This window comes from Suncus etruscus, chromosome 16 (genome assembly GCF_024139225.1).
Source record: "Suncus etruscus isolate mSunEtr1 chromosome 16, mSunEtr1.pri.cur, whole genome shotgun sequence".
NCBI lineage: Eukaryota > Metazoa > Chordata > Mammalia > Eulipotyphla > Soricidae > Suncus > Suncus etruscus.
The window spans coordinates 41324072-41348599 of record NC_064863.1 but is presented as its reverse complement, the minus strand read 5'-3'; the positions used below and the strand labels follow the sequence as shown (position 1 = coordinate 41348599).

The window sequence follows — 24528 nt, the reverse complement described above, 5'->3', positions numbered from 1 at the left end:
TGGTAGAGTTTTTAGGATTTTCTAAGTATTGTATCAGATCATTTGCAATTAGGAAGAACTTGACTTCTTCCTTTCCTATCTGAATGCTCTTGATATTTTTTATTCTTTACTAATTGCTAAGGCAAGTAATATCTAGTATTATATTGAATAGAAGTAGGGAGAGGGAGAAACCTTGTCTCATTCCAGAACTTAGTGGAAAGGATTTTAGTTTTACCATATAGAGTAAAATATTTGCCATAGGCTTGTGGTAAATGACCTTGACTATAGTGAAAGTTCCTTCAATTCCCATCTTATTGAGAGTTTTATTTTTATTATGAACAGTTGTTGGACCTTGCCAGATACTTTCCCCGCATCTATTGTTATGACCATATGGTTATTATTTTTCTTTTTATATGCATGGTCTTTTATATTGATTGACTTGCATATGTTAAACCATCCTTTATTGCTAGGATAAACTCTATTTGGTCATGGTATATAACTTTCTTGATGAGTTGCTGGATTCTATTTGTTAGTATTTTGTTGAGGATTTTTGCATCTGTTCATTAGGGATATCAGCCTGTACTTTTTGTTTTGTGGTGTTTCTATCTGCTTTTTGTATTAGGGTGATGTTAGCTCCATAGAAACTATTTGGGAATGCTTTTCTTTCTTCAATTTCCTGTAAGTGCTGAAAAGGATTTGCAGTAAATCCTCTTTAAAGATTTGAAAAAATTCACCAGTGAATCCATCTGAACCTGGGATTTTTCTTTTAGGAAGCCTTTTTATTTCCTTTTCAATTTCCCTAATAGTAATAGGTATTCCATATCATCTTGGAAGGTTGTAGGGACTCTTTTTCATTTCTTTTTTTCTTTTCTTTTTTTTTTTTTTTAGTTTTTGGGCCACACCCTGTGACGCTCAGGGGTTACTCCTGGCTATGCGCTCAGAAGTTGCTCCTGGCTTCTTGGGGGACTATATGGGACGTCGGGGGATCGAACCGCGGTCCGTCCTAGGCTAGCGCAGGCAAGGTAGGCACCTTACCTCCAGCGCCACCGCCCGGTCCATCTTTTTCATTTCTGATTTTGCTTATTATGGTACTCTCTTTGTGAGTCTTGCTAATAATTTATCAATATTGTTTATATTTTCAAAGACCCAAGTTTTGCTTTCACTGATATTTTGGACTGTTTTCTGGGTATCCAGTTCATTAATTTTTGCTCTGTTTTATTATTTGCTTCCACCTACCTACCAAGTTCTTCAATTCTTCTAAAAATCATAATTTTTACTGTATTATTGCATAGTGCATTCTTAAAAATCAGTATATACAATTGTGTTCTTTGTCCTCATTTACTACTTCATTCAATGTCCCTATTGTTTCCTGCCACAAAACTCCAAATTAATTTTCCCTCCCACACAGCTCCCCACAACTATCTAATTTTAGGAACCAGGAGAGTTACAAGATAAATGTCTTGGCCACTACCTCAAATAAAGACCATGAGCCTCCAGAGAGTGCAATCAGCAAACCAAGTTTATTGATTCCAGCTAGCTGGGGCTACCAGATCTGTCATACAGATTGAAACCAGAGGCCCTGAGCAACTTGGGGAAGTACCTTTTATAGGTTTAAAGAACTCTAAGGGGAGGGTCAATATGGAAAGTAGGGCTTGCAGAATTACCAATCCTTAGTCCAGGTTCAAACACAATGTCCAACCTGTTGGTGAGCTTATTCTTCCAAATTAGGCGATCCCCTTGGAGGGGTGATCAGAAGTCCATCCTTTGCCCAAATATATCAAATCCCCCTTAGTAGGGGGTCAGCTGATGGTTACCACGGTGGCAAGTTTGCTAAGGTGGGCAACATCCTGTCAAATATTTGTGGTTGTCCGATTGTGGTAAAGATTTCCTGCTCAAAGTACATTCTGTTAACTTATACATCTTACTTCAAAGGTGGGTTTTTACCCCCCAGAATAAGAGGGAGGACAAGGGGTGTGTGTTTGAAGAAAGTAAAAATCAGAAACTTTCAGCTTAACAGGCATCTATAGATGATCACTTAATTGAATTATTGCATTTCGCTCTTATATTCATCTAGCACCCATTTTCCCTTCATTCCTGTAACACTCACATTCCTTAATAACTTCGAGGAAACTTCCAAGAAGCTAACAATGGGCGTGCTTCATGAAATGCATAAAGTAAACTATAAAGAAATATTATGGGCATTAGATTGCTGAGTCTTCAGATTGTCAGTTTCCCAAGCTGTTCTCCACTCTTTTCCCTCCTTCATATGGCAAGAAGTTACATTGGATCAAGTTGAACAAATCTTCCACGGTCATTCCGAATAATTTTGCTTCCCAAGTGGCTTTAGAGAGGCATCAAAAACAGAGCCACCACCCGTCAGGGTGAAGACTACTTCAGCGTCTTCCCCTTTCCTCACCAAGCAATAGCCCATAGCAGCGCTCTGCCGCAAAGCATGCCGGGATTTGTAGTTTCCAAAGACTCGGGCTAGCGGAATACGCATGCGGGAGACAACCCGAAAGCTCCCGGATCAGGAAAAACTTGATATTGCCACGCATTCGAGGAAGCCGAAAGCAGGGGTTTCTGGGAGTTGTAGTCCCCGGGAGCAGACGGTCTGAAAGAGGTAAGGAGACGTAGCGCAGCTTGCTTTGGGGTCCGGGAGGTGTGAGCTGAGGGGCCGCTGCCTGAGAGGAAGAGGAGGACGGGGGCCTTTTCTTTCTTTGAGGTCCTCCTTTTGGGGCGTCGGGTGCTCCTTTTCCCTGCGGTCCGAGTCCTGCCCCCCAAACCCGGGCCAGGCGCGGACTCGCCATCAGGGAGACGCAAGGGCCGCGCGCGACCTTCTCTCTCACACCCGGAGCCCTGCGGGGGGACCTTGCTCTTGGGGTTCCTCGCCCCGGCTCCCCCATTCCGTTCCATTCCAGCCTCTTTCCAGGTCTGTTTCTTTATCTCCTCAGGAATGTCGGCTTCCTGGCGCCAGGTAGCAGCCGGTGGCCGCGGCCGAGCCCGAGGACGCGCCGCTGCGGCCCCTGCCTCCGGAAATGGAGTCCAGCTCCGCGGCGCGGGCGGCGGCGGCGGCGGGCGAGAGAGGGCTGCGGGGGCCGCCCCCGACGCTGGCCCCGCGCCCCGGGGAGCCGCCAACGCCGCGGCTGCTGCAGGTAGGTGGGCTCGCTCGGCGCGACCCCTGAGGTGGGGTGGGGTGGGTGTCGGGGAGCACTGAGGAGTCCTAGAGGCCCTAGGGCGCCTCTCCTCCCTGGTGTCCTTCCTTTTGGGGGGGGGGATCAGGGCAGCCACCCCACCCCCCACTTTCCCGATCTCCCTTCTGTGAACTTTTTCCAAAACCTCTTTCCAGGCACAGCATCCTGCCTTGCATTGTAATTTCGATTGCGTGGATTCTTGATGGTTGGTTACTTCTTAACAGTTCAGTATGGGCCCTCTTCTCTCCTTTTTCCTTTCTTTTGCCCTTCCCTCCCCTTTCTTCCCTTCCCTTCCCCCTTCCCCTTCCCCGTTCCCTTTCCCTATCCCTTTCCCTTTCCCTTTCTTCCCCTTCCCCATCCCTTCTCTTCTCCTTCTCTCTCCTCTCCCCTCCCTTCCCCTCCCCTCCCCTCCTCTTCCTTCGACTCCTTTCCTCTTCCCCTCCTCCCCTCTCCTTTCCTCTTCCCTCCCCCATCCCCTCCTCTCCTCTCCTTTCCTCTCCTCTCCCCCTTCCCCTCCACAACTACTTAGTTCAGTAGTTGTGTCCCTAGTCTAGAAATGAGCCTTCGGGGTTTCTGGGATCTTATTTAGTTTACGGTATATCTTACTGTAGTTTGGTTTGGTTAATGTGTCTGGACTTGAATTTGGTTATCTACTTTTTTTTTGGTTATTCCAATTAATTACTTTTCTTCCAAATTGAGATCTTCCGGGCTTTCCTGCCTTTGTGCCTGCCTTTGTGCTTGCAGCATCAGCCCGGATGTAGATTTCTGCACAGACACTCGGTTTCATGTGGCCTCAGCTAAGTTCTGGGCAACCAGTTGTCATTTTACAGTCCATGGCAGATTGCCTTAGCAGATTTTTTACATCCTTATCAGATTGTCTGGTCAGATTTAGAGAATTTTAATTGTACCCCGTAAGTAGTTGGTGTGCGTTACTTGAACTCTGGTTCCAGTACAAAAATTTTAGTTCTTTGCTTGGACTTATGGAATTATCTTCATCGAAGGTGCTGAATTTTAGTGCAGCTCGAGATCAAACATTCCTCTCACTTACCCATGCTAATGGAAGGAAGACTAATCCTTGAAAAAAATTGTTGTACATGTTTGAAATGCATTATATGAATATATGATTTATTTTTTATAAGGGGATTGCAAACAGCTTCTGAGAATTTTTTTTTCTTAGTTAATTTTAAGGCAGGTGATATTTTCTTAGTTTGCAGTACCGAGTTTAATGTAGTGGTGAGGGATACCATTTGGGACCTAAGAACAGTTTTGGTAAACTGATTTTGTAGATAATGGAATGGATTTGAGAAATTGCTTTGTCAGCTTTTCCTTGAGATCTGTAGATATATTAATCAGTTTATAAATTAAAATGTCTTAAAGATAATATTTGTTTAGTTCAGCCTCTACTTATATACATATTTAAATGCTAATTTCCCATAAATAATGAGAATAATGGTAGCTCTATTATTGTATGCCAAGGGTTTGGTCGTATATCTTATAATCATTACTTGTCTCCTAATAGCCTAAGATTCTTAGGTAGGCACTTTGTACATTTACAAAATTTCAGTTTTGCTTGAAAAATTGCATAATTGCCAATTGAACTGACTGTAACAAGAAAAATGAAACTTTTAAATAGAAAAATAAAAATAAAAGCTCATTATGTATAAATACATCTACAATATGAAGTAGTGGCTAATTAGTTTTAAGCATAAAATGAATTTTAAATTAGTAATTAAAATGCTTAAATGAGTAAGTTAAAATTCTTTAAACATTGGCTTTAATGAATTCAGATCAATTTAGCAGTGTGGCTTTCTCAAACTATGATTGCTGCCAGTAAGGGTTTATTAACACTTAGCATTTGAAGAATATTCAAGTTTGAAATCTATTAGGGGATTGTGTTGTAAAGTGATTTCTTTCTGCATTATTAACCAAGTAACAAAATGAGAAGTACAGTTAGTGCTAAAGATAATAGTAGAAGAGTTAGCAGAAAAATTATTTAACATTTCTTTTTTGGAATGAAATTGTTATAAGAAGCACATTTTCCACATTAGCAACATTTGTGTTTAATATATTTTGTTTGTTTTGGAATCACTCCTGACGGGCTTTGTGGACATTTGGAATGCTGGGGATTGAACTTGGGCCGCTTGCATGCTATGCAACTCACTACCCTCTGTACACCTGTAATATCTGACACCTGTAATATCTTTTTCTTTTGTGCTATTTAATGAAGGCAAATGATCTTGAATTTTTTAGGAAGCTGAGTATCATAATGGATATTGCTTGTGCAATCTTCGGTGAGGTATTAAAATGGTGGAGCTGAGGGGGATGGATTTTGATCGGCTCCCAGTGGAGTTTTCCATCTCTTCAAAATCACTGAACGATAGTTATAATTATTTTGGTGAAGCAAGATAGTTTTTATTGAAATATATTTGAAAGAAGCAAGAGGAGATAAGTCCAAGTTCAAGATAGAACACAGACTTATCCAGAGTGGAAAGAGGTAAGCAAGTGAGATATATGTTCAAGGGAGAATGTGAGCTCGAAAAGTATGTCTACTGTAATTTCTTTATATGCAGAAAAATGTGTGCTGGAAGGCTCCAAAGGCCTAACCCAATTCCAGGAAAATGGATCTGGAGCAGGATCATTGCAGGAAATAATCCAGATCAAGTTTGAAAGGGTCAGGGAGCTTTCCAGCTCAAGGGACATGGAACCAGAGATCAGCCTTCCGAAACCAATTTATATTAAGCACCTGAATCCACAACTAGCAGGGAGAAAGAGAAGAATACCAGGCTTATCTGGATTTATCTCCTGAGCCAGTCCCATCTATGGTAGCCTTAGACACGTTAAGACAGGAGGGTAGGGGCCGGAGAGATAGCATGGAGGTAAGGCATTTGCCTTTCATGCAGAAGGATGGTGGTTCGAATCCCGGCGTCCCATATGGTCCCCCGAGCCTGCCAGGAGCGATTTCTGAGTGTGGAACCAGGAGTTAACCCCTGAGCACTGCCGGGTGTGACCCAAAAACGAAAAACCAGAAAAAAAAAAAAAAAAAAAGACGGGGGTAAAGGGAAGGGTAAGAAATCAGTTTTGTTTAGGGTAAAAACAAGTTGTAAACCAACAATATGCATTTTTATAGAATATTTGACAAAAATGAGTTTTCATTACAGTATTGTATTCTGTGACTCAGAAATTTGAAAAGGCCTTTTGCCCCCATAAATAATAGTAAAATGGAATTCTTCCTAAGTGACTTTTGAGTCAGTGTTTTGAAAAGCTGTAGTACAGTGGTTGTTTTGAAGAAATAAAACTCAGTTTTTTCCCTTAAGCAGAGCTAATGTCTCAAAGAAAATTTGAAGAAATCAAGAAGGCTAATCAAGCAGCAGCCAAGAAGCTTGTTGAAGAACATTTCAGCTCTTCATCTGAGGAAGAAGATGATGATTTTGAAGGAAAGCAGGGGAAAATAGTTGCTAATACTTTTACAACTTACACTACGCAGACAGGTACTGCTTGATCTTTTAAATTTGAACATCTTTGACATTAATGATAATACAGTCCTGACCTTTTTGATGACACCTTTCCTTGATGCAAAAGAGAATTGAATTTTCGCATAGTTTTCTATTTGTGTTTTATTCTGTATAATACTTACTTTAAGACCTGCCACAATAGGGGCCCGGAGAGATAGCACAGCGGTGTTTGCCTTGCAAGCAGCCGATCCAGGACCAAAGGTGGTTGGTTCGAATCTCAGTGTCCCATATGGTCCCCCGTGACTGCCAGGAGCTATTTCTGAGCAGACAGCCAGGAGTAACCCCTGAGCACAGCCGGGTGTGACCCAAAAAACAAAAACAAACAAACAAACAAAAAAAAGACCTGCCACAATAGGTTGATTGGTATGTCTTTTACAACCTTAGAAGTTCTTTTGCAGTTTGGTGGGCAGATTGTAGGAATGTTGTAAGGGAAGAGAGGTGCTCAATTGTGAAATTGTGAAATTAGTAATTTGAAGCTGCTCTTGGCTATGACTAAAGTAGACATGAGAATTTTGATTACTTCTTTTTTTTTTCTTTCTTTTTCTTCTGAAGGTAGGTGGTGAATATGGGTAATAAATAGAAAGTTTAATATGTGTCTGATCCTGGAGTGCAAAGCCAAATGTGGAGAGGTAGAAGGGAGTAGAGAAGAGAAGGAATGAGAGAAAAAAGAGAAGGGGGGAAGGAGAGGGAGAAAAACAGAATGAGGGAGGGAGAGTTAAAAAGAGGGAAAGAAGGAAAAAGAGGAATGGAAGGAGAGGTAAAAAGAGAGGGAAGGAGGGCTTGGTTACTTCATTAAATCTATTTTTCATTGCTTTTTTTCACCATGTTACACATGTCTTGAATCCTTTTCATTTCTTGTCTTCATTCCTTTGTATCTTACTATGACTGATTTCATTCCTTTTTAAAAAAGAAAACGTGTGTTATCTACAATCACATTATGTGTTCTAATTATTAAAGCTATGCTTATTTATATTAGAGAGTGCCAAAGTGATAATTCCTGTGTATTAGTTGGTATAATAAATGGTTTTATTACAAAAAGCTCATATACTTTGTACATTTATACTTAAATGATTTAAAATACTCCTTTTTTAAAATTAATTTTTATTGGGGCTGGAGCAATGGCACAGCTGTAGGGTTTTTGCCTTGCATGCGGCTGACCCAGGACGGTTTGCAATTTGATCCCCTGGTATCCCATATGGTCCCCTGAGCCAGGAGCGATTTCTGAGTGCAGAGCTAGGAGTAACCCCTGAGCGTCACTGGGTGTGGCCCAAAAACCAAAAAAAAAAAACACAATACTTGTTTTTATTGTGACCAATGTGAATTACAAGTATATACAGTTATATTTAAGGTACAGTTATATTTAAGGTACATAGAGGCAGTGAAATAGGGCAATTACTACCACCAGTGTTGACCTCTTTCTGCCACTGTTCTCAGCAAGCATCCCATACCTCCACCCTTAACTCTCTAGACTGCTAGTGTGTAACAGGTCCCTTTTGTGTATTTATAGCTTGTTGTAGTTTGGGTCTCTCTCTTTTTTTTTTTTTTTTTTTTTTTGTTTTTTTGGGCCACACCCGTTTGACGCTCAGGGGTTACTCCTGGCTATGTGCTCAGAAATCGCCCCTGGCTTGGGGGGACCATATGGGACGCCGGGGGATCGAACCGCGGTCCTTCCTTGGCTAGCGCTTGCAAGGCAGACACCTTACCTCCAGCGCCACCTACCCGGCCCCGGGTCTCTCTCTTTTTTAAGGCTAGTCAAGTGAAGCAGTGGGAGTGGAGAAGGAACAAAGAAATCTGTAACTGGCTGTGATCAATTAATTGTAAACACCACTACACTTGGACCAGCCAATTTGGGTCTCTTGATTCTTTTTCTGTTGACTTTGGCTTGGATATTTAAGTCTGATCATTTTTTATTACCACTCAATGTTCATGAGACTGCTTTGGCCCTGGTACCATCTACTTTTTTTTTTTTTTCTCAATTTGTAGGAAGTCATAGCAATATGAGGCAGAACAAGATGATTCATTCATGCACTATGGTTCTGTTAAAAAAAAGGAATCGGGGGCTGGAGAGATAGCATGGAGGTAGGGTGTTTGCCTTGCATGCAGAAGGATGGTGGTTCGAATCCTGGTATCTCATATGGTTCCCCCGAGCTGCCAGGACCGATTTCTGAGCATAGAGCCAGGAATAACCCCTGAGTGCTGCCGGGTGTGACCCAAAAACCAAAAAAAAAAAAAAAAAAAAAAAAAAAAAGCAGCCAGATCCCCTGTCTAGAAACTATAAATATTGATTTAAAAGAAGAAGAAAAAGAAAAAGAAAAAAGGGGGGCTGGTGTGGCAAGGTTTTTTTCCTGTGTGTGTGCGTGTGTGTGTGTGTGTGTGGTTTTGCATAGGTACAGTAAGTATTGGACAAATTAGAAAGGAAATTCCCTTGGCCTAAGAAATACAGGGTATCTCCACCTTTGAAGCATATTGTCAGGAAACTGACAACAGGCTCTGGACATGTTCATTTTCAAACTCCAAAGTCTTTCTATATGGTGCCAAGAAACCTTCTGCTTTGTCGTGGTTGCTAGTCAGTCCTCTGTAATTAGAGATCTTGGTTTTTGTACAGATCCTGGGATGAAGTCTAGGATAGAGTCTTTCATTATGGTCACAGGAAAAGTTCTGCACAGTGGCAGTTGTAGTCAGTCTACTGTAATTAGTGCTCTTGGTTTTTGGACATACTCAAGGACTGATTGTCTTCTGATATCATCTCACAGTTAGGTGATGAGGTAGGGCAACCTGCCCTTAGATTAAGTTGTTGTTTCCTTGTCGTCAGGGTGTCCTATGAACCTACCCTGGTGCAAAGTGGTGCTGGAGCGGTTTTAGGGACTCCCCTGGGGGGAATTTGATTCCTGGTGCTCCTAAAGGGGACTGTGCCTGTTCTAAGGTTGCGATCTGGAGTTTGGGATTCGACGGTTGATGTCTGATCACTTGATGTCTAAGTCGAGTCTCCATGACAAATGTTCAGGGTGGAAGGCACCCCTGTAAAATACTCCTTTTCTTAAAATTAAAAAAAATTGATCCTTTCTCCATCTCTTTGCTGTTGCTACTATTGTGAACAACATGCCTACAAACTTGATTATAGTATTTGCTCAAGTTTGCACTCATTTTGTTGGCATATTTCTGCACATTCTGGTTGTAAAGCTCCTTGAGTTGCTGTGTTGTTCCCACACATGCTTCCCTGGGGTGGTACTCCTGGCTGAAGTTTCCCTACATCTTTTAGTTGTGCTCACCAGGACTTGCACTTTTAGTTTCAGTACAAACATATATTGTTGGCTGTATATTGGAGATTATATTATATACTCTGGCAGTGCCAGGACTCCCAGAGACAGCTGCCAGGACCATTTATTTGTGTATATGGATAGCCATGAAGATTGAATTTTGCCTTATAATTTCCAGGAAGACAATTTTAGCCATTGAACCATTTCTTGTTATCTTAAAAATATTCTTGTGCATTATTATTAACACAAAATGCCTAAAGTATGCTGATGGCATTTTGAGTTTATTGTCAAATCTAATTCTGAGGAATTCACTATATTGATTAGTTGGTAACCTTGAAGTTAGTTGTCTAGGTTAGGAAAAAGTTGATGAAAAGCAACATGAATGCACTGTTTGAAATGGGGGAGGCCTATATTATGCTTAGCCCCAGAATATTGGAAGGTGAAGGGCAGTGAACAAAAGAAATTGAAAGGAAATAATAGAGATTAGTTGGGAAGTAGCAGGGGGCAGGAGTGTAGGGGATCTGTGGTTTTGATTACATTAGTCTGAAGGAATGGGATAACTAAATATCCAATTCAGGGACCACAGCACTGAAAACGAGATCCAACTTCAACAATCAGCCTTAAAAAGGTGTCCTTCAGGGGGCCGGGCGGTGGCGCTAAAGGTAAGGTGCCTGCCTTGCCTGCGCTAGCCTTGGACGGACCGCGGTTCAATCCCCCCGTGTCCCATATGGTCCCCCAAGCCAGGAGCAACTTCTGAGCACATAGCCAGGAGTAACCCCTGAGCGTTACCGGGTGTGGCCCAAAAACAAAAAAAACAAAAAAAACAAAAAAAAAAAAAAAAAAAAAAAAGGTGTCCTTCAAGGTGGTAGATTGGGGGTGAGAAGGGGGTGGTGGGAGGGACCTGGGAACTGTGAGAAAGGGAAGAAGACACTGGTGGTGGGATCAGTGCTGGAACATAGTGTATCTAAAATCCAAAATAAGAATACCTTTGTAAATCATGGTGCTTTAATAAAACAAAAAAGAAGAAAAAGAAGGCACCTTGAATATTACGAGGCTCTTCTAAAGATTGTCAGGATTCTGGTCTCATTAGGATCTCATTAAGGTACAGACATTTTTTACTTTAAAATAGAATGTACAGTGACATAACAGGTATTTTTTTTTTTTTTTGTTTAGAAAACATTACTCTTTGTACATTTGATTTGATTTGATTTTTTTTTTTTTTTTTTTTTTTTTGGTTTTTGGGTCATTCTTGGCAGCCCTCAAGGGTTACTCCTGGCTCTAGGCTCAGAAATCGCTCCTGGCAATATTGGGGGACCGTATGGGATGCTGGGATTCGAACCACCATTCTTCTGCATCCAAGGCAAACGCTCTACCTCCATGCTATCTCTCCAGCCCTCATTTGATTTTTAATGTAGCTTTCATCTTAATGTGGTCAGGCAGTTTTTCTCATGCTGTTTTTGTCATATTAACTAATTAATTTTTTTAGTGTTTGTTCTTTGCCTGTACTGAAGTGAGGAAATCTGATCTCTTGATTTATCAATAGTAAATGCTAATAAAGCAGTGAGTTGCTTCTTATCCCATTAGTGAATAAAACAGAAAGTTAGAGAAATTCATTATTTTTATGAGTAGCTGATCATTGTTTTTCCTTTCAAAGTTCAAACTTAACAGTTTATCTTTCTGACAAGTATTTCTATTTGTAGAAATATTCTACAATTTTTACTTGCTGGTTTATGGACATATCAAACTATATGGCATATATGTTTTATTCACTGTTCAGACAATGCCATGAGGCACAGCACACTTTTTTTCTTAATCTTGACTTGAACAGCTTTTTAAATATAAATAAAACCAAAAGTCAAGTTATAACCAAGTTCTGCTTGGTTTCACTTTCTAAATTTCTTTAATCTTTTTCTTCCTTTATATAATCACTGCCATAACTCAGGGCCTTACAGCTATTTAATTTGTATGTTAAATTCACTTAATGAGATAATTATTACTATTGTTATTGTATGAATGAGGTAATTGAGACAAGTGAGTTATTTTGGGTTATTTTAAAATTTTTATTCTGTAACTATCTATTAACTGGTACTTAATGCTTCTAGGCTTGGCCTCTTCCTGCTAATGTTTTTATTTGCCTGTGTGTGATATTTTTATTTATATATTTTTGGTGGGGGAGTTTGGGCTATACTCAAGATATTGAGGGTACTTTTCTGGTTCTGTACTCTAGGATTAGTCAGTCCTGGTGGGCTCAGAGTGCTGGGAATTGAATCTGGATTATTGCAAAGCAAGCACCCTTACCCACACATGATAACTTTGGCCCCAAAAGGATCTTTTAAAACACATGACAGCAAATGTAGCACTGTCTACTATGATACAGTGGACATCAGCCCTGAATAGTTTTCAAAGAAGTCAATGTATCATTTTATAAATGTAGAATGTTAGGCTTTATTTTTTCCATTTAAACCTATTTTATCTTGTTCTTATATTTTAATTTATGCTGTTAATTCTTTTGTTTGTTTTTGGGCCATACCCAACAGAGCTCAGGCTCCTGGCTCTGCACTCAGAAATCGCTCCTGGTAGGCTTGGGGGACTATATGGGATGCTGGGGATCAAACCCGGGTCCTTCCCGGGTCTGCTGCATGCAAAGTTAATGCCTTACTGCTGTGCTATCACTCCGCCCCATGCTGTTATATTAGATAAAATTTATAGTAGCATACATTTGTTAAAATGAAAAGTAAGGATAAGCACACAATACGATTTGGTTTTCTTTTAAGAATATGCTTTAGGGCCCAGAGAGATAGCACAGCGGAGTCGATCCAGGACCTAAGGTGGTTGGTTTGAATCCCGGTGTCCCATATGGTCCCCCGTGCCTGCCAGGAGCTGTTTCTGAGCAGACAGCCAGGAGTAACCCCTGAGCACTGCTGGGTGTGGCCCAAAAACCAAACCCCCCCCCCAAAAAAATATATTCTTTAAACTTGTGACTGACTCTTTACTGTACTGGTTAATATGGCCCATTTTGAGGTCAAAGTGAAGTTTCTTAATTGTTCTATACCTTAGTTTCAATAAAATAAAGATAAAAGTAACACATTAATCCTACTGAAATATTAATACTAATGAATAGCCTACTAATATAGCATTTTTTTCTAAGAAGCTAATACTATTTTTGGGGCTGGAGAGATAGCATGGAGGTAAGGCGTTTGCCTTTCATGCAAGAGGTCATCGGTTCGAATCCCAGCGTCCCATATGGTCCCCCGTGCCTGCCAGGAGCAATTTCTGAGCATGGAGCCAGGAGTAACCCCTGAGCACTGCCGGGTGTGACCCAAAAAACCAAAAAAAAAAAAAAAAAAAAAAAAAAGAAGCTAATACTATTTTTAAAATAGAAATAGTGAATTTAACTTAATCATAGTTAATATACTGTATGACCTCAAGATATTTTATTCAAAATAATTTGTGTAATAATAGAATGTGCCATTAGAATAAGATCCCCAATCTACAACAAAGCTATAACTAGCAGTCCAGGGGGCAAAGGGGGGGAGGTATCGCATGGATGCTGGGAACAGGGGTGGAGGGAGGACAACACTGGTGGTGGGAATGGCTCTAATTCACTGTAACTATCTATCTTAAATATAATGTGAAAGATTTGTAATTCACATTGGTCACAATAAAAATTATTTAAAAAAAAAAAGAATATGCTATTTGGTCCAGAGTAATAGCACAGTGGGTAGGATGTTTGCCTTCCAAACAGCTGTCCCGGGTTCCATCCCGGTATGGCCCTCTGAGCCTGCTAGGAGTACTATCTGAGCATAGAGGCAGGAGTAACCCCTGATCCTCGCCAGGTGTGACCTCCAAACCAAAAAATGCAATATTCTGTATGTTGAACACAGGTACTTAACACTTAGGCTGAATGAATGCTTAGCTTTGGCCTCTCAGTTTTTACACTTTCAGTTTCTTAAAACATTTTTTATATGCTTGTTCTTCATAAATATTTCTGCTCTGCTCCCACCAAATTTGTTAGGAGATATAATATATAACAAACAAACAATATATATAAAACAAAAAAGAAAAGCATAAAGTATACTTTGAGAGAAGGCCAAGATATTGTTTTAGAAAGTACATGGAATTTGAATTATGTAACCTCTTACTAGCTAACTTACTACTTTTTATTTTTTTAACTTGCTTGTTTTTCCTCTGTGTTTTGATCAATATATGTTGCCAGACGGTTAATACATAATGTGGTGGTGTTAGTAGTGTGTGTTATTTTCAGATGTTTCTTAATACAAGGTTTTCAATTTTTACATTTTTAAGATGGAGATGTCCATGACTTGGAGCGAACAAAGCAGTATGTACATGAAGCTTTTCAAACAGGAGCTATGACATGCTTAATTTGTATTGCTTCAGTGAAAAGAAACCAAGCAGTAAGTTTTTCTTCTTATCTGTATTAATATTTCCCCCCCACTGTGTATATTTATAGTAGTTAACTATGTATCATTCTTTTTCTGTTTTCTTTTTAGTTTTTTTGGGCCCAACCCTGAGTGGAGCTTAGAGTTTACTCCTGGCTTTGCTTTCAGGTATCCCTTGGCAGGGCTGGGGAAAATATGGGCTACCAATTATCAAACCTGTGTAGGCTGCATGCAAGGCAAGCATCTTAACCCAGTGTGCTCTTTTTTGCCCCCCTCTTTTCCTTTTTTTTGGTTTATAAATTCTTCATTTGAGAATTTTACTTATGAATTGATTTAATTTTATAAATTTTTATTTAAAAATTACTTTAAACTGGGGCTAGAGTGATAGCAGGTAGGTTGTTTTGCCTTGCACTTGGTCTACATAGGTTTTATCCTTGGCATCCCATATGGTCCCTGAGCCTGCCAGAAGTGATACCTGAGCCCATAGCCAGGAGTAACGCCTCAGCATGATGTAGCCCAAAGATCCCCTTCAAAAAATTACATTTAACTAAATAAATACAAAATGATTTAGCACTAACTATAACTGAAGCACATATTTTCAGTTTTACTGCACCTATCATTACCTGAGAGATTAATACAAATGCAGAAATGTTAAAATTATTTGTATTTTATTATTTTCAGCAGGTCTAATGAAATTTATAGTTCCCTGCCTCTAAGGAAGAAAGTAGAATTTAGCAGAGATACCTAACATTTATTAGTGAGTTTTTGTGAACAAGGCAGGAAAGTATGATTGGCACTCAAAAGTGCCAGGTGAGTCAGTGGAGTGAGTAGTGAATTCAGACATAAACCATGTACTTAAAGAAACTATGACCTGGGGCCGGAGAGATAGCATGGAGGTAAGGCGTTTGCCTTTCATGCAGAAGGTCATTGGTTTGAATCCCGGCATCCCATATGGTTCCCTGAGCATGCCAGGAGTGATTTCTGAGCGTGGAGCCAGGAGTAACCCCTGAGCACTGCCGGGTGTGACCCCCCCCCCAAAAAAAAAACCAAAAACAAAAAAAGAAACTGTGACCCAATGGCAAGATTATATGTAAGTTTAAAGTGGGCATTGATAATATAGTTAAAAGAAAGTAGTGGCTCACATAATTGACTTAATATTTAAACTGTAGACTAATTCATTTTCCTTATAGCAAAAAGAGAGAAAATCATACCAAATCAAGTAAGTTAGAAATTTAGCACGCGTTTTAGAAGTTAGAAGTTGGCACAAATTGATTAGAATGTATAAGCAGATACATGAATATGCCTTTGGTGCCTGGAGTCACATGTGCTTGACTTAATCTAATTTTAGTGGCAATTGATGACTAGTTTCTTGGCATCGTCTAAGGCCTACAGTACAAGATTTTTCAATGGCTGTGTAGCAGGACTGAACTTTAAAATTTAGTAATCAGTTCAGCAATATAAAATGTATTGGTAGTTTCTCTTCCCCATTTTGTCCCCTATTCTAGCGCTCAGTTTCTACCTTTTAAAGAAGGGGTCTCAAACTCGCGGCCAGCAGGTCCTTTGCGGCCCTCTGTACAACATTTTGTGGCCCGTGGTCGGCCTTCAAATATCGCAGTATTCGCGATTATTCGCTTACCGAATAATCGCAATAAAAATCGCATTAGTAAGAAAAAAATCGTATTAAACATTCTCATATTCCGAGCAGTTTCGTTCGGGGTATGCAAATGTTTAATGCTATTTTTTTGTGATTTTTTTCTTACTAATGCGATTTATTGCGAATATTTGGTAAGCGAAATCCCTTATGTGGCCCTGTCTCACCCAGACTTTGCCTTCTGCAGCCCCCAGGTAAATTGAGTTTTGAGACCCCTGTTTTAAAGTAAAAAGTGGGAATTTTTACAATGCTTTTCTGGCATAAAGTTGCCTATGTCATTTATGCTACAGGTCTGATAACATTAAATATATAATGGAGAACTTAGTATTGTCAGTAACATTAAGTTTTTGTCAGGTTTTAAAAATTAACTCACTGTTTTGCCTTTACCCTTTTTTTTTTTTTTTTTTTTTTTTTTGGGTCACACCTGGCAGTGCTCAGGGATTACTCCTGGCTCTACGCTCAGAAATCGCTCCTGGCAGGCTCAGGGGGCGGGGACAGACATATAGGATGCCAGGGATTCAAACCACCATCCTTCTGCATGCAAGGCAAATGCCTTACCTCCATGCTATCTCTCTGGCCCATGCCTTTACCTTTTAAATTACATATGTTCTCAATTTTTATTCACCTGAATTTTAGATTTAACATTATGGTGCTAATTGAAGTGTTCTTGGAGATTTATGTTATATTTGATGATTAATTTATCATGTTACTTATAGTTGGAAATACTCATGCTGAGAACAAGAAATTGGTTAAATAAATTAGTTATAAATCTTCATGGCATAAAAATAGTTTGTATGAAATTTGACAAAGGCATAAATGATTATACTGTGTTGAAAGAGTATAAAGGCACATCAGTATAGTATGAAATCTTTATAAAAAGAAATAAATTAGAGACAGCTAGAATGTTAGCACTATATTTATAGCTGAATAAATCTGAATGATTAATAGTATTTTGCTTTAAGTTATTCAACTTGGAGCTGGGAATGTAGCTTAGTAGAATAGTTGCTACCTTTAAATGTTTATAAAGAACATTTCTTTTGTTATACTGAAAAGGAATGTTTGTCTCTTTTATCCTTAGATAGTTCATGAAAATAATGTGATATTTTATACTATGTGGAATCTAAAAAGAAAAATCATTGTAAAATTGCAATAGAAAATCATTGTATGCTAATCCTTTTAATTATTGTCTTAGGTTTGGAGTTGTTCAGGGTGTTTCTGTATATTTCATATGCCCTGTATCCAGAAGTGGGCAAAAGATAGCCAATTTTTGGTATCTTCTCCGTTGACAGATGATGATTTTGGAAAAAAAGATTATCCCTGGCCTTGGTAACTTTTTTTATATTTAATTGGAAGATTAATCAGAATTATAAAGTAAATGAAAATTATTCGTGATTTGCTTTGACAGTTTAAGCATTTACACTTGGCTGTCATACTTTAGGACTTTGGCAATGATGCATCTCTCACATAACCATTTGTTACTTGTTCCTTTTAGTCCATATAAAAAACATTCAAACCCCGTGAAACAACTTTTTAATTTAAGGCTTAAATTTTACTTTATATTATGTTATGTTATTTTATATGTTTGAAAGGGGACTTCCCCAGCACTACTTAGCAGGTATGGCTACTTCTTAAATGATATTTGACTAAGGTGATGGTGTGATGTGCAGGGGTGGGACTGTAGTGGGAGTGGGGCAGTTATGTATGGTGATGGGCACTAACTTGAGCTCTAGCTTTTGAATTCTCTTGGGCATTTTGATTTCTTTTTACAGGACCAGCATCTTCATAATTTGGATTGTCGTCTAACTTTTTGATCATAGATATTTCAGCTTTATCCTCAAAAAAATTTTGTTTTTGGTTTGTTTTTGGGTCATGCCCTGTGACATTCAAGGGTTACTCCTGGCTCTTCGCTCAAAAATCACTTCAGGCTGACCTGGGGACCATATAGGCTGCAGGGAATCTAATCCGGTCAGCCATATGCAGGGCAAATACCCTACCCTCTATGCTACTGCTTCAGACCCCTATCCTCAAAATCTTGAAACTGTAGCTTTGTGATAGCTAATCTTACTAATCTGTTAATTGTTTTAGTTTGGCTTTTTTTTTTTGATGACATTTTTGGGGCACTAGGGGGTGGTGGTGGCTCCCAAGTGATACCTTCCCTCTTTTGTTAAATAACTTCACACATGTAAGATAAGTGCTTTGTTGCAGAGTTTCATCTTTTTTAATTTTACAGTTAGTTTTACTTTTAGTTTACATTTTTGGCAAACAATAACTATAACTGTATTTATAAATACAGTCTTGTTAATCTCATCAAGGTGGGGCTAGAACTTGAGAAAAAGACTAATAGTTTTAAATTGGTTGTTTTAGAAGCCATAGGTGTAAACCACCTATTTGTACTAAGACATTATATGTTTATCAGTAAGATATGGAAACATATTTATATGTTGGCATGCCATTATTTTAAATAAGACACATGCATTTGCAAATAACACATCTACTACCTCAGTCTTAATATTGATGAGCAATTCCTTAGAATTGTTAACATTTTCCTTTCATAAAGGAAAACTTAACTTCTAACGACTTTTTGGTTATTTATTACAGATGAAATAAAATGTCTTGGGGCCGGGTGGTGGCGCTAGAGGTAAGGTGCCCGCCTTGCCTGCGCTAGCCTTGGACGGACCGCGGTTCAATCCCCCAGCATCTCGTAGGGTTCCCCCAAGCCAGGAGCAACTTTTGAGCGCATAGCCAGGAGTAACCTCTGAGCGTTACCGGGTGTGGCCCAAAAACCAAAAAAATAAAAAAATAAAAAAATAAAATAAAATGTCTTCTGGTTATTCTGTGTATTTATGTGGCATTTTAAGAAACACCATGTTCTCAGGATAATGAGAATATATGATACAAAAAGATATTTAATTGATGTTTTGAAACCTTGCAGTAAACTCTAAATTTATCTGGGAAGAGTAAAAGTGAGAGCATCTTTTGAGAAAAGAACTATCTTATGTTATGTTCTACTTGAATATGATAGTTGATGGTTAATGCTTTTATAGCAAATTTTATTATTCAATCTTGTTAATTTTAAGTCTGCTTGAACTATCTTATGTTATGTTCTACTTGAATATGATAGTTGATGGTTAATGCTTTTATAGCAAATTTTATTATTCAATCTTGTTAATTTTAAGTCTGCTTTAGCAGAGATTTTGAAATATATCAATTTTGTATTTGCTGCTAAAATGCAAACTTCTTTAGTTTCAAGTATTTTTCTCTTTAATTTGAGATTTTTTTCTTGCTGTTATATTGAATGCTTAGAACTTGAGTTATCTATTTGCTGATGTTAATATATTTTACTTATTTGTAAACCATACAATTAGACTTTCAAAGCATTTAACTTTGTATACATTAGCAAGATATTCAAGAGTAAAAAGAAACCAATTAATGAAAATTCAATGGTACTTCTTTTAGTACTTTTTTTTGGCTAGATTTGTGCTGTTTAATACATATATAATGGTAGCAACTAGCAAGATGGCTCTTTAAATTAAAAATATGTAAAATAAACAATTATATTAAGTTGCACTGGATTTGTTTCAAGTATGTTAGCATACTTGAAGTATGTTAGCATACTCAAGTATGTTAGCATATGTTAGCATAAGTGGTCACTAGAGTGTTCAGTGATAGAATAGTCCTATAATCTCAGTGCATTATATTGAACAGAACAGATCTAGTTACTGAAATTGTATCTAAGTAAAATGGTGCAGAGTGCCTTGACATAAAATTGAGTGTGCAATGATACTAAGTGTACATCTATATGTGTATATAATATATATATACACAAATAATATATATAAATAAATATGTAAATAGATACATCTCATGTCACTTTCAGAATGAAAACTGAAGGAATTTCATTCTTTTCAGTCCAAAATGTAGGTTTGAATACAAGAAATCTGACACTCCTACAAGGTACTTCTGCTATTGTGGAAAGGTAGAAGACCCACCATTAGATCCATGGCTTGTGCCACATTCATGTGGTCAAGTATGTGAAAGAGATTTTAAACCTCCTTGTGGCCATAAGTGTTTACTCCTTTGTCATCCAGGTAAGCTTTAGGTAAATATTTTCTGGGTTGGTTACTTCTAATTATTTGAGCCTAAAAGTACTGTGAATACTGAATTCTGAACTTAAGTTTTCATAAAATACTGAAAGGGGGGACAGAGTGGTGGTACAAGCGGTAGAACGTTTGCCTTGTGTGTGCTAACCATGGTTTGATCCCCGGTGTCCCATATAGTCCCCTAAGCCAGGATCGATTTCTGAGCACAGAGCCAGGAGTAACCCCTGAGCATCACCGGATGTGGCCCAAAACCCAAAAAAACAAACAAACAAACAAACAAAAAAACTGAAAGGGATAAATTTTTGAAGTATTTAGTAAGGGAAACTTCAGTCTAATATGTGTAGAAATGCCCAATTTTAACTTAATGTTTGATCTTAATTGCTTTCTTTTGGATTCATAGGTCCCTGTCCTCCTTGTCCAAAGATGGTCACAATTACTTGTTACTGTAAGAAAGGAAAACCTATTCCTCGTCGATGCAGTGCCAAGGAATGGTCGTGCCAACTGCCATGTGGGCGGAAGTTGCTCTGTGGACAGCATAAATGTGAAAATCCTTGTCATGCAGGTAAAGGCCATATTGGATGCTCTGACTTTAAGAAAAAAGTCAAATCTATTGCTTTTTATTTCTGTATTAATTGATCATTGTGATTTTAGGAAATTGTCAGCCCTGCCCAAGAGTTAGTAGACAAAAATGTGTTTGTGGCAAACAAGTAGCTGAAAGAAGCTGTGCTAGTCCACTATGGCACTGTGAGCAAGTAAGTGTATATGTGTTGTAAGGCATGGGAATTAAAGAACCCAGAAACAACTAGAAACAACTAGAAATGCTCATTAGTTTTAGTTGGATGAAAAGAGAGGAAGGATAGTAACTCATATATATACATTAGAAAATGATTTTCGAGCTTACTATTTTTTATTATTGAAGGTTTTTTTTTTTTTTTCAAATTCTAGCTATATTTTATTATATTTTACTTTTTTTGGTTTTTGGGCCACACCCTGTGAGGCTCAGGGGTTACTCCTGGCTATGCGCTCAAAAATCGCTCCTGGCTCGGGGGACCATATGGGACGCTGGGGATCGAACCGAGGTCTGTCCCGGGTCAGCCGTGTGCAAGGCAAACACCCTCCCGCCACGCCACTGCTCTGGCCCTAATAGCTATGTTTTATTTATTTATTTTTATTTTTTATTTTTTGTTTTTTGTTTTTTGGGTCACACCCAACAGTGTTCAGGGGTTACTCCTGACTCCACGCTCAGAAATCGCTTCTGGCAGGCTCAGGGGACCATATGGGACGCCAGGATTCGAACTAATGACCTTCTGCATGAAAGGCAAACACCTTACCTCCATGCTATCTCTCCGGCCCCAATAGCTATATTTTAAAAGAATAGTGAAAGAGCATGAGTTTTGTGTGAGTATATACACACACATATATGGGATTTATGTGGAATTCCTTGTAAACAGTGTATAATTATAATGTACAATACTTTAAATGGGTACCTTAAAGGATCAAATATTCTTTCTTGTGATTTTTTTTTAAATAACATTTTATGCTGGAATAATAGCACAGTGGTAGGGTGTTTTGCCTTGCATACGTCCAACCCAGGACAGACCTGGGTTCAATTCCTGGCATCTCCATATGTTCCCCCTAGCTTGCCAAGAGCAATTTCTGAGCACAGAGCCAGGAGTAACCCCTGAGCACTGCCAGGTGTGGCTCCCCCAAAAAAGAAATGTCTTTTGGGGCCAGAGAGATAGCACAGCAGTAGGGTATTTGCCTTGCAAGCAGCTCATCCAGGATGGACGGTGGTTTGAATCCCAATGGTTCAAATCCCGGCATCCCAGATGGCTCCCTGTGCCTGCCAGGAGCAATTTCTGAGTGCAGAGACAGGAGTGACCCCTGAGCACTGCTGGGTGTGACCTGCCCTTCAAATTTTTGTTTTCTCTATATAGCACATATTGCATAAAAGATAATAAGATGAATATTAATCAAACATTTTATTAGTATGATTTCCAGTCAACAGCAGGCTATTAAGTAACTTAATGTTCTGGGTCAGAAGTTATACTCAGAATTTTTATTGTGGCTGTGGAGAATCAGTGCCCCTAAATCTCTGCATTGGTCAAGTATCAACAATATGCTCTTGGTAAAGGAAATGAATGTATGTTATGTTAATATAATTTTTGTGTATGTATCTATATTATACACGATAACTATGTAAGATAAGTAGCTTATTTATGAGTGAAAAATAAATTGCCATGTATAGTCTGTTTTAAGTTCTTTAATAGAACTTATTGCCTTTTATTTTAGATATGTGGAAAAACATTGACATGTGGTAATCATACATGTGAGCAAGTTTGCCATGTTGGTGCTTGTGGAGACTGTCCTCGATCTGGGAAAAGGTTCTGTCCATGTCAGAAGTCAAGTAAGACTAAAAAAATTCACTGATTTTGTTATTCTTTCTTTTTGGGCTACACCTGGTAATGCTCAGGGCTTACTGCTTGTTCTGCCCTCAGGAATCATTCCTGGCAAACTAACGGGAACCAAATGGGTGCTGAGTCTGCTTTATGCAAGGCAAACTATCTTCAACCCTTAGTGTTCATTAATTTTAAATAAAATGATTTACCATCGTCTTAAAGTGCTCTATAGATTTTGGGAATACATCTTCACATCTCAGTGTATGTTACGATTTACCACACCTACTGCCAAAGCTTTAGGGTTTAGAGCATTATGATTTTACTTTCCCCTTCTCTTGTGATGTCTGCTGTATTTTTTCAGATTCTGTTATTTTGTTGTATCTTATTAGTTGTTGGCATTGAGTATTTCTGTTTCACATGTGAGTGAAACCATCCTGTAAATTGTCTTTTTGCTTTCTGACTTTTTTTTTTACATAGCCTAATCACTTGACAATCCATTAGTATGTTCACATATGGTAAAATTTCATCTCATTTATAGCCAAGCAGACTTTCATGGAGTATATATGCCACAGCTTCTTTATCCAGTCATTTAAGTTGTTTCCATATCTTGGCTATTGTAACTATTAATACTGGAACATAAAGGTGCATATTATTTGAGTAATTGGTTTTATATATTTTGGCAACCTCCAAAGCAGTGCTTGGGAGACCCACAGCAATACTCCTAGCAATACTCAATCAAAGATGTGAGTGGTTTAGTGGGCTCTAGGACCAGCAGCGTCACTGTAGGTGTTTGGGGTCCTCTCAGATCACATTTAATGCATGGGATCCTCCAGATCTATACACTTTGGTTCTTGAGATCCATGTGTTTGTGGTTTGAACTCAGGTCCCAGTTCACGTAAAGCTCAGCCTGTGATCACTGAGGAATATCTTGGTTCCTAGTTTTATATTCCTTAGATAAATGCCTGGAAATGATTTTTGTTTGATTTTGAATTAGAGTTTTTGTTGTTCAGATAAATATCATTTGGAATGATACTGTTTGATGACAGTTTATCACTCCGGGCAGTGGTAGAGGGATTAACATTCTGCTTGGCTCTGAGCAAGGTGCCTACCTCCTGTAATATCATTCTTTATCCTAAGTAGTTTACTTTCCTCTGTAAGTTTAATTTCTCTGTTACTTAATGCAGTTTTAGTAGTAATGTAAATTTGGTACTAGGGTTTGTATATTTAGCTAAGAGAATGTTAACCACAGATTAATCATAGATTGTGGAGTCAGGCTCAGATTTTCCTATCACGAACCAGTTTTCTAAAATGGTAGTAATAATAGTAGAACACTAGTTCTACTACTAATAGTAGTAATAATAATAGAACATACTAAATGTGTTCCTGACAGTAGCTTTTATAAGATAAAGGAAAACTTAGTGTTTTCTTTATTTTTTGATATTATTAGCATACAATAAATAATTTTGAAGTAGTTATCTCATAAAAATGTGATTCTTGAAAATGATAACTTGTTAAATGTCATATTATATTCTTGTTCTCTTTCAGTAAATTTTGGGACTTGGGGCATATTCCGTAATTGTTTAAAGATGATGGAGCACTAGCTCTACACATAATGCCCATTTATTTTTTTGGGTTGTTTGGGCCACACCTAGTGACTCTCGGGGGTTACTCCTGGCTATGGCACTCAGAAATCGCTCCTGGCTTGGGGACCAATGGGACGCAGGGGATTGAACCCAGGTTTGTCCTGGGTCAGCTGCATGTGAGTCAAACACGCTACTGCTGTGCTATTGCTCCAGCCTCATGATGCCCATTTTATAACCAGCACTACATGATCCTTTGAATATTGCTGAATGTGGCCCTGGTGGTCCCCAACACTGTGTACTCTGTATCTTAAACACTGAATTATCAGGGAAGACTGATATGGCTGAGAGTCCCATATTGCCCTCTCCCCTATGCATCCCTGGGAATGACCCCTACTTTTGCAAATGTTAGGGATTATTTTCATTAAAGCAGACATTTCCAATAAATAGGTTGATTTA

General features: G+C 38.7%; 1 protein-coding gene across 1 annotated transcript in view; it reads left to right on the top strand.

Moving 5' to 3' along the window:
• Positions 1-2919: 2919 nt before the first annotated feature.
• Positions 2920-24528, top strand: part of NFXL1 (nuclear transcription factor, X-box binding like 1) — a 52251-nt gene continuing 30642 nt past the window's right edge. The window contains exons 1-8 of the mRNA XM_049790114.1: positions 2920-3131; positions 6488-6658; positions 14245-14354; positions 17183-17316; positions 19900-20078; positions 20491-20652; positions 20742-20842; positions 22383-22497. Coding sequence (XP_049646071.1) covers positions 2933-3131; positions 6488-6658; positions 14245-14354; positions 17183-17316; positions 19900-20078; positions 20491-20652; positions 20742-20842; positions 22383-22497 — 1171 coding nt within the window. The 5' untranslated portion in view covers positions 2920-2932. The remainder of the gene's footprint in view (positions 3132-6487; positions 6659-14244; positions 14355-17182; positions 17317-19899; positions 20079-20490; positions 20653-20741; positions 20843-22382; positions 22498-24528) is intronic.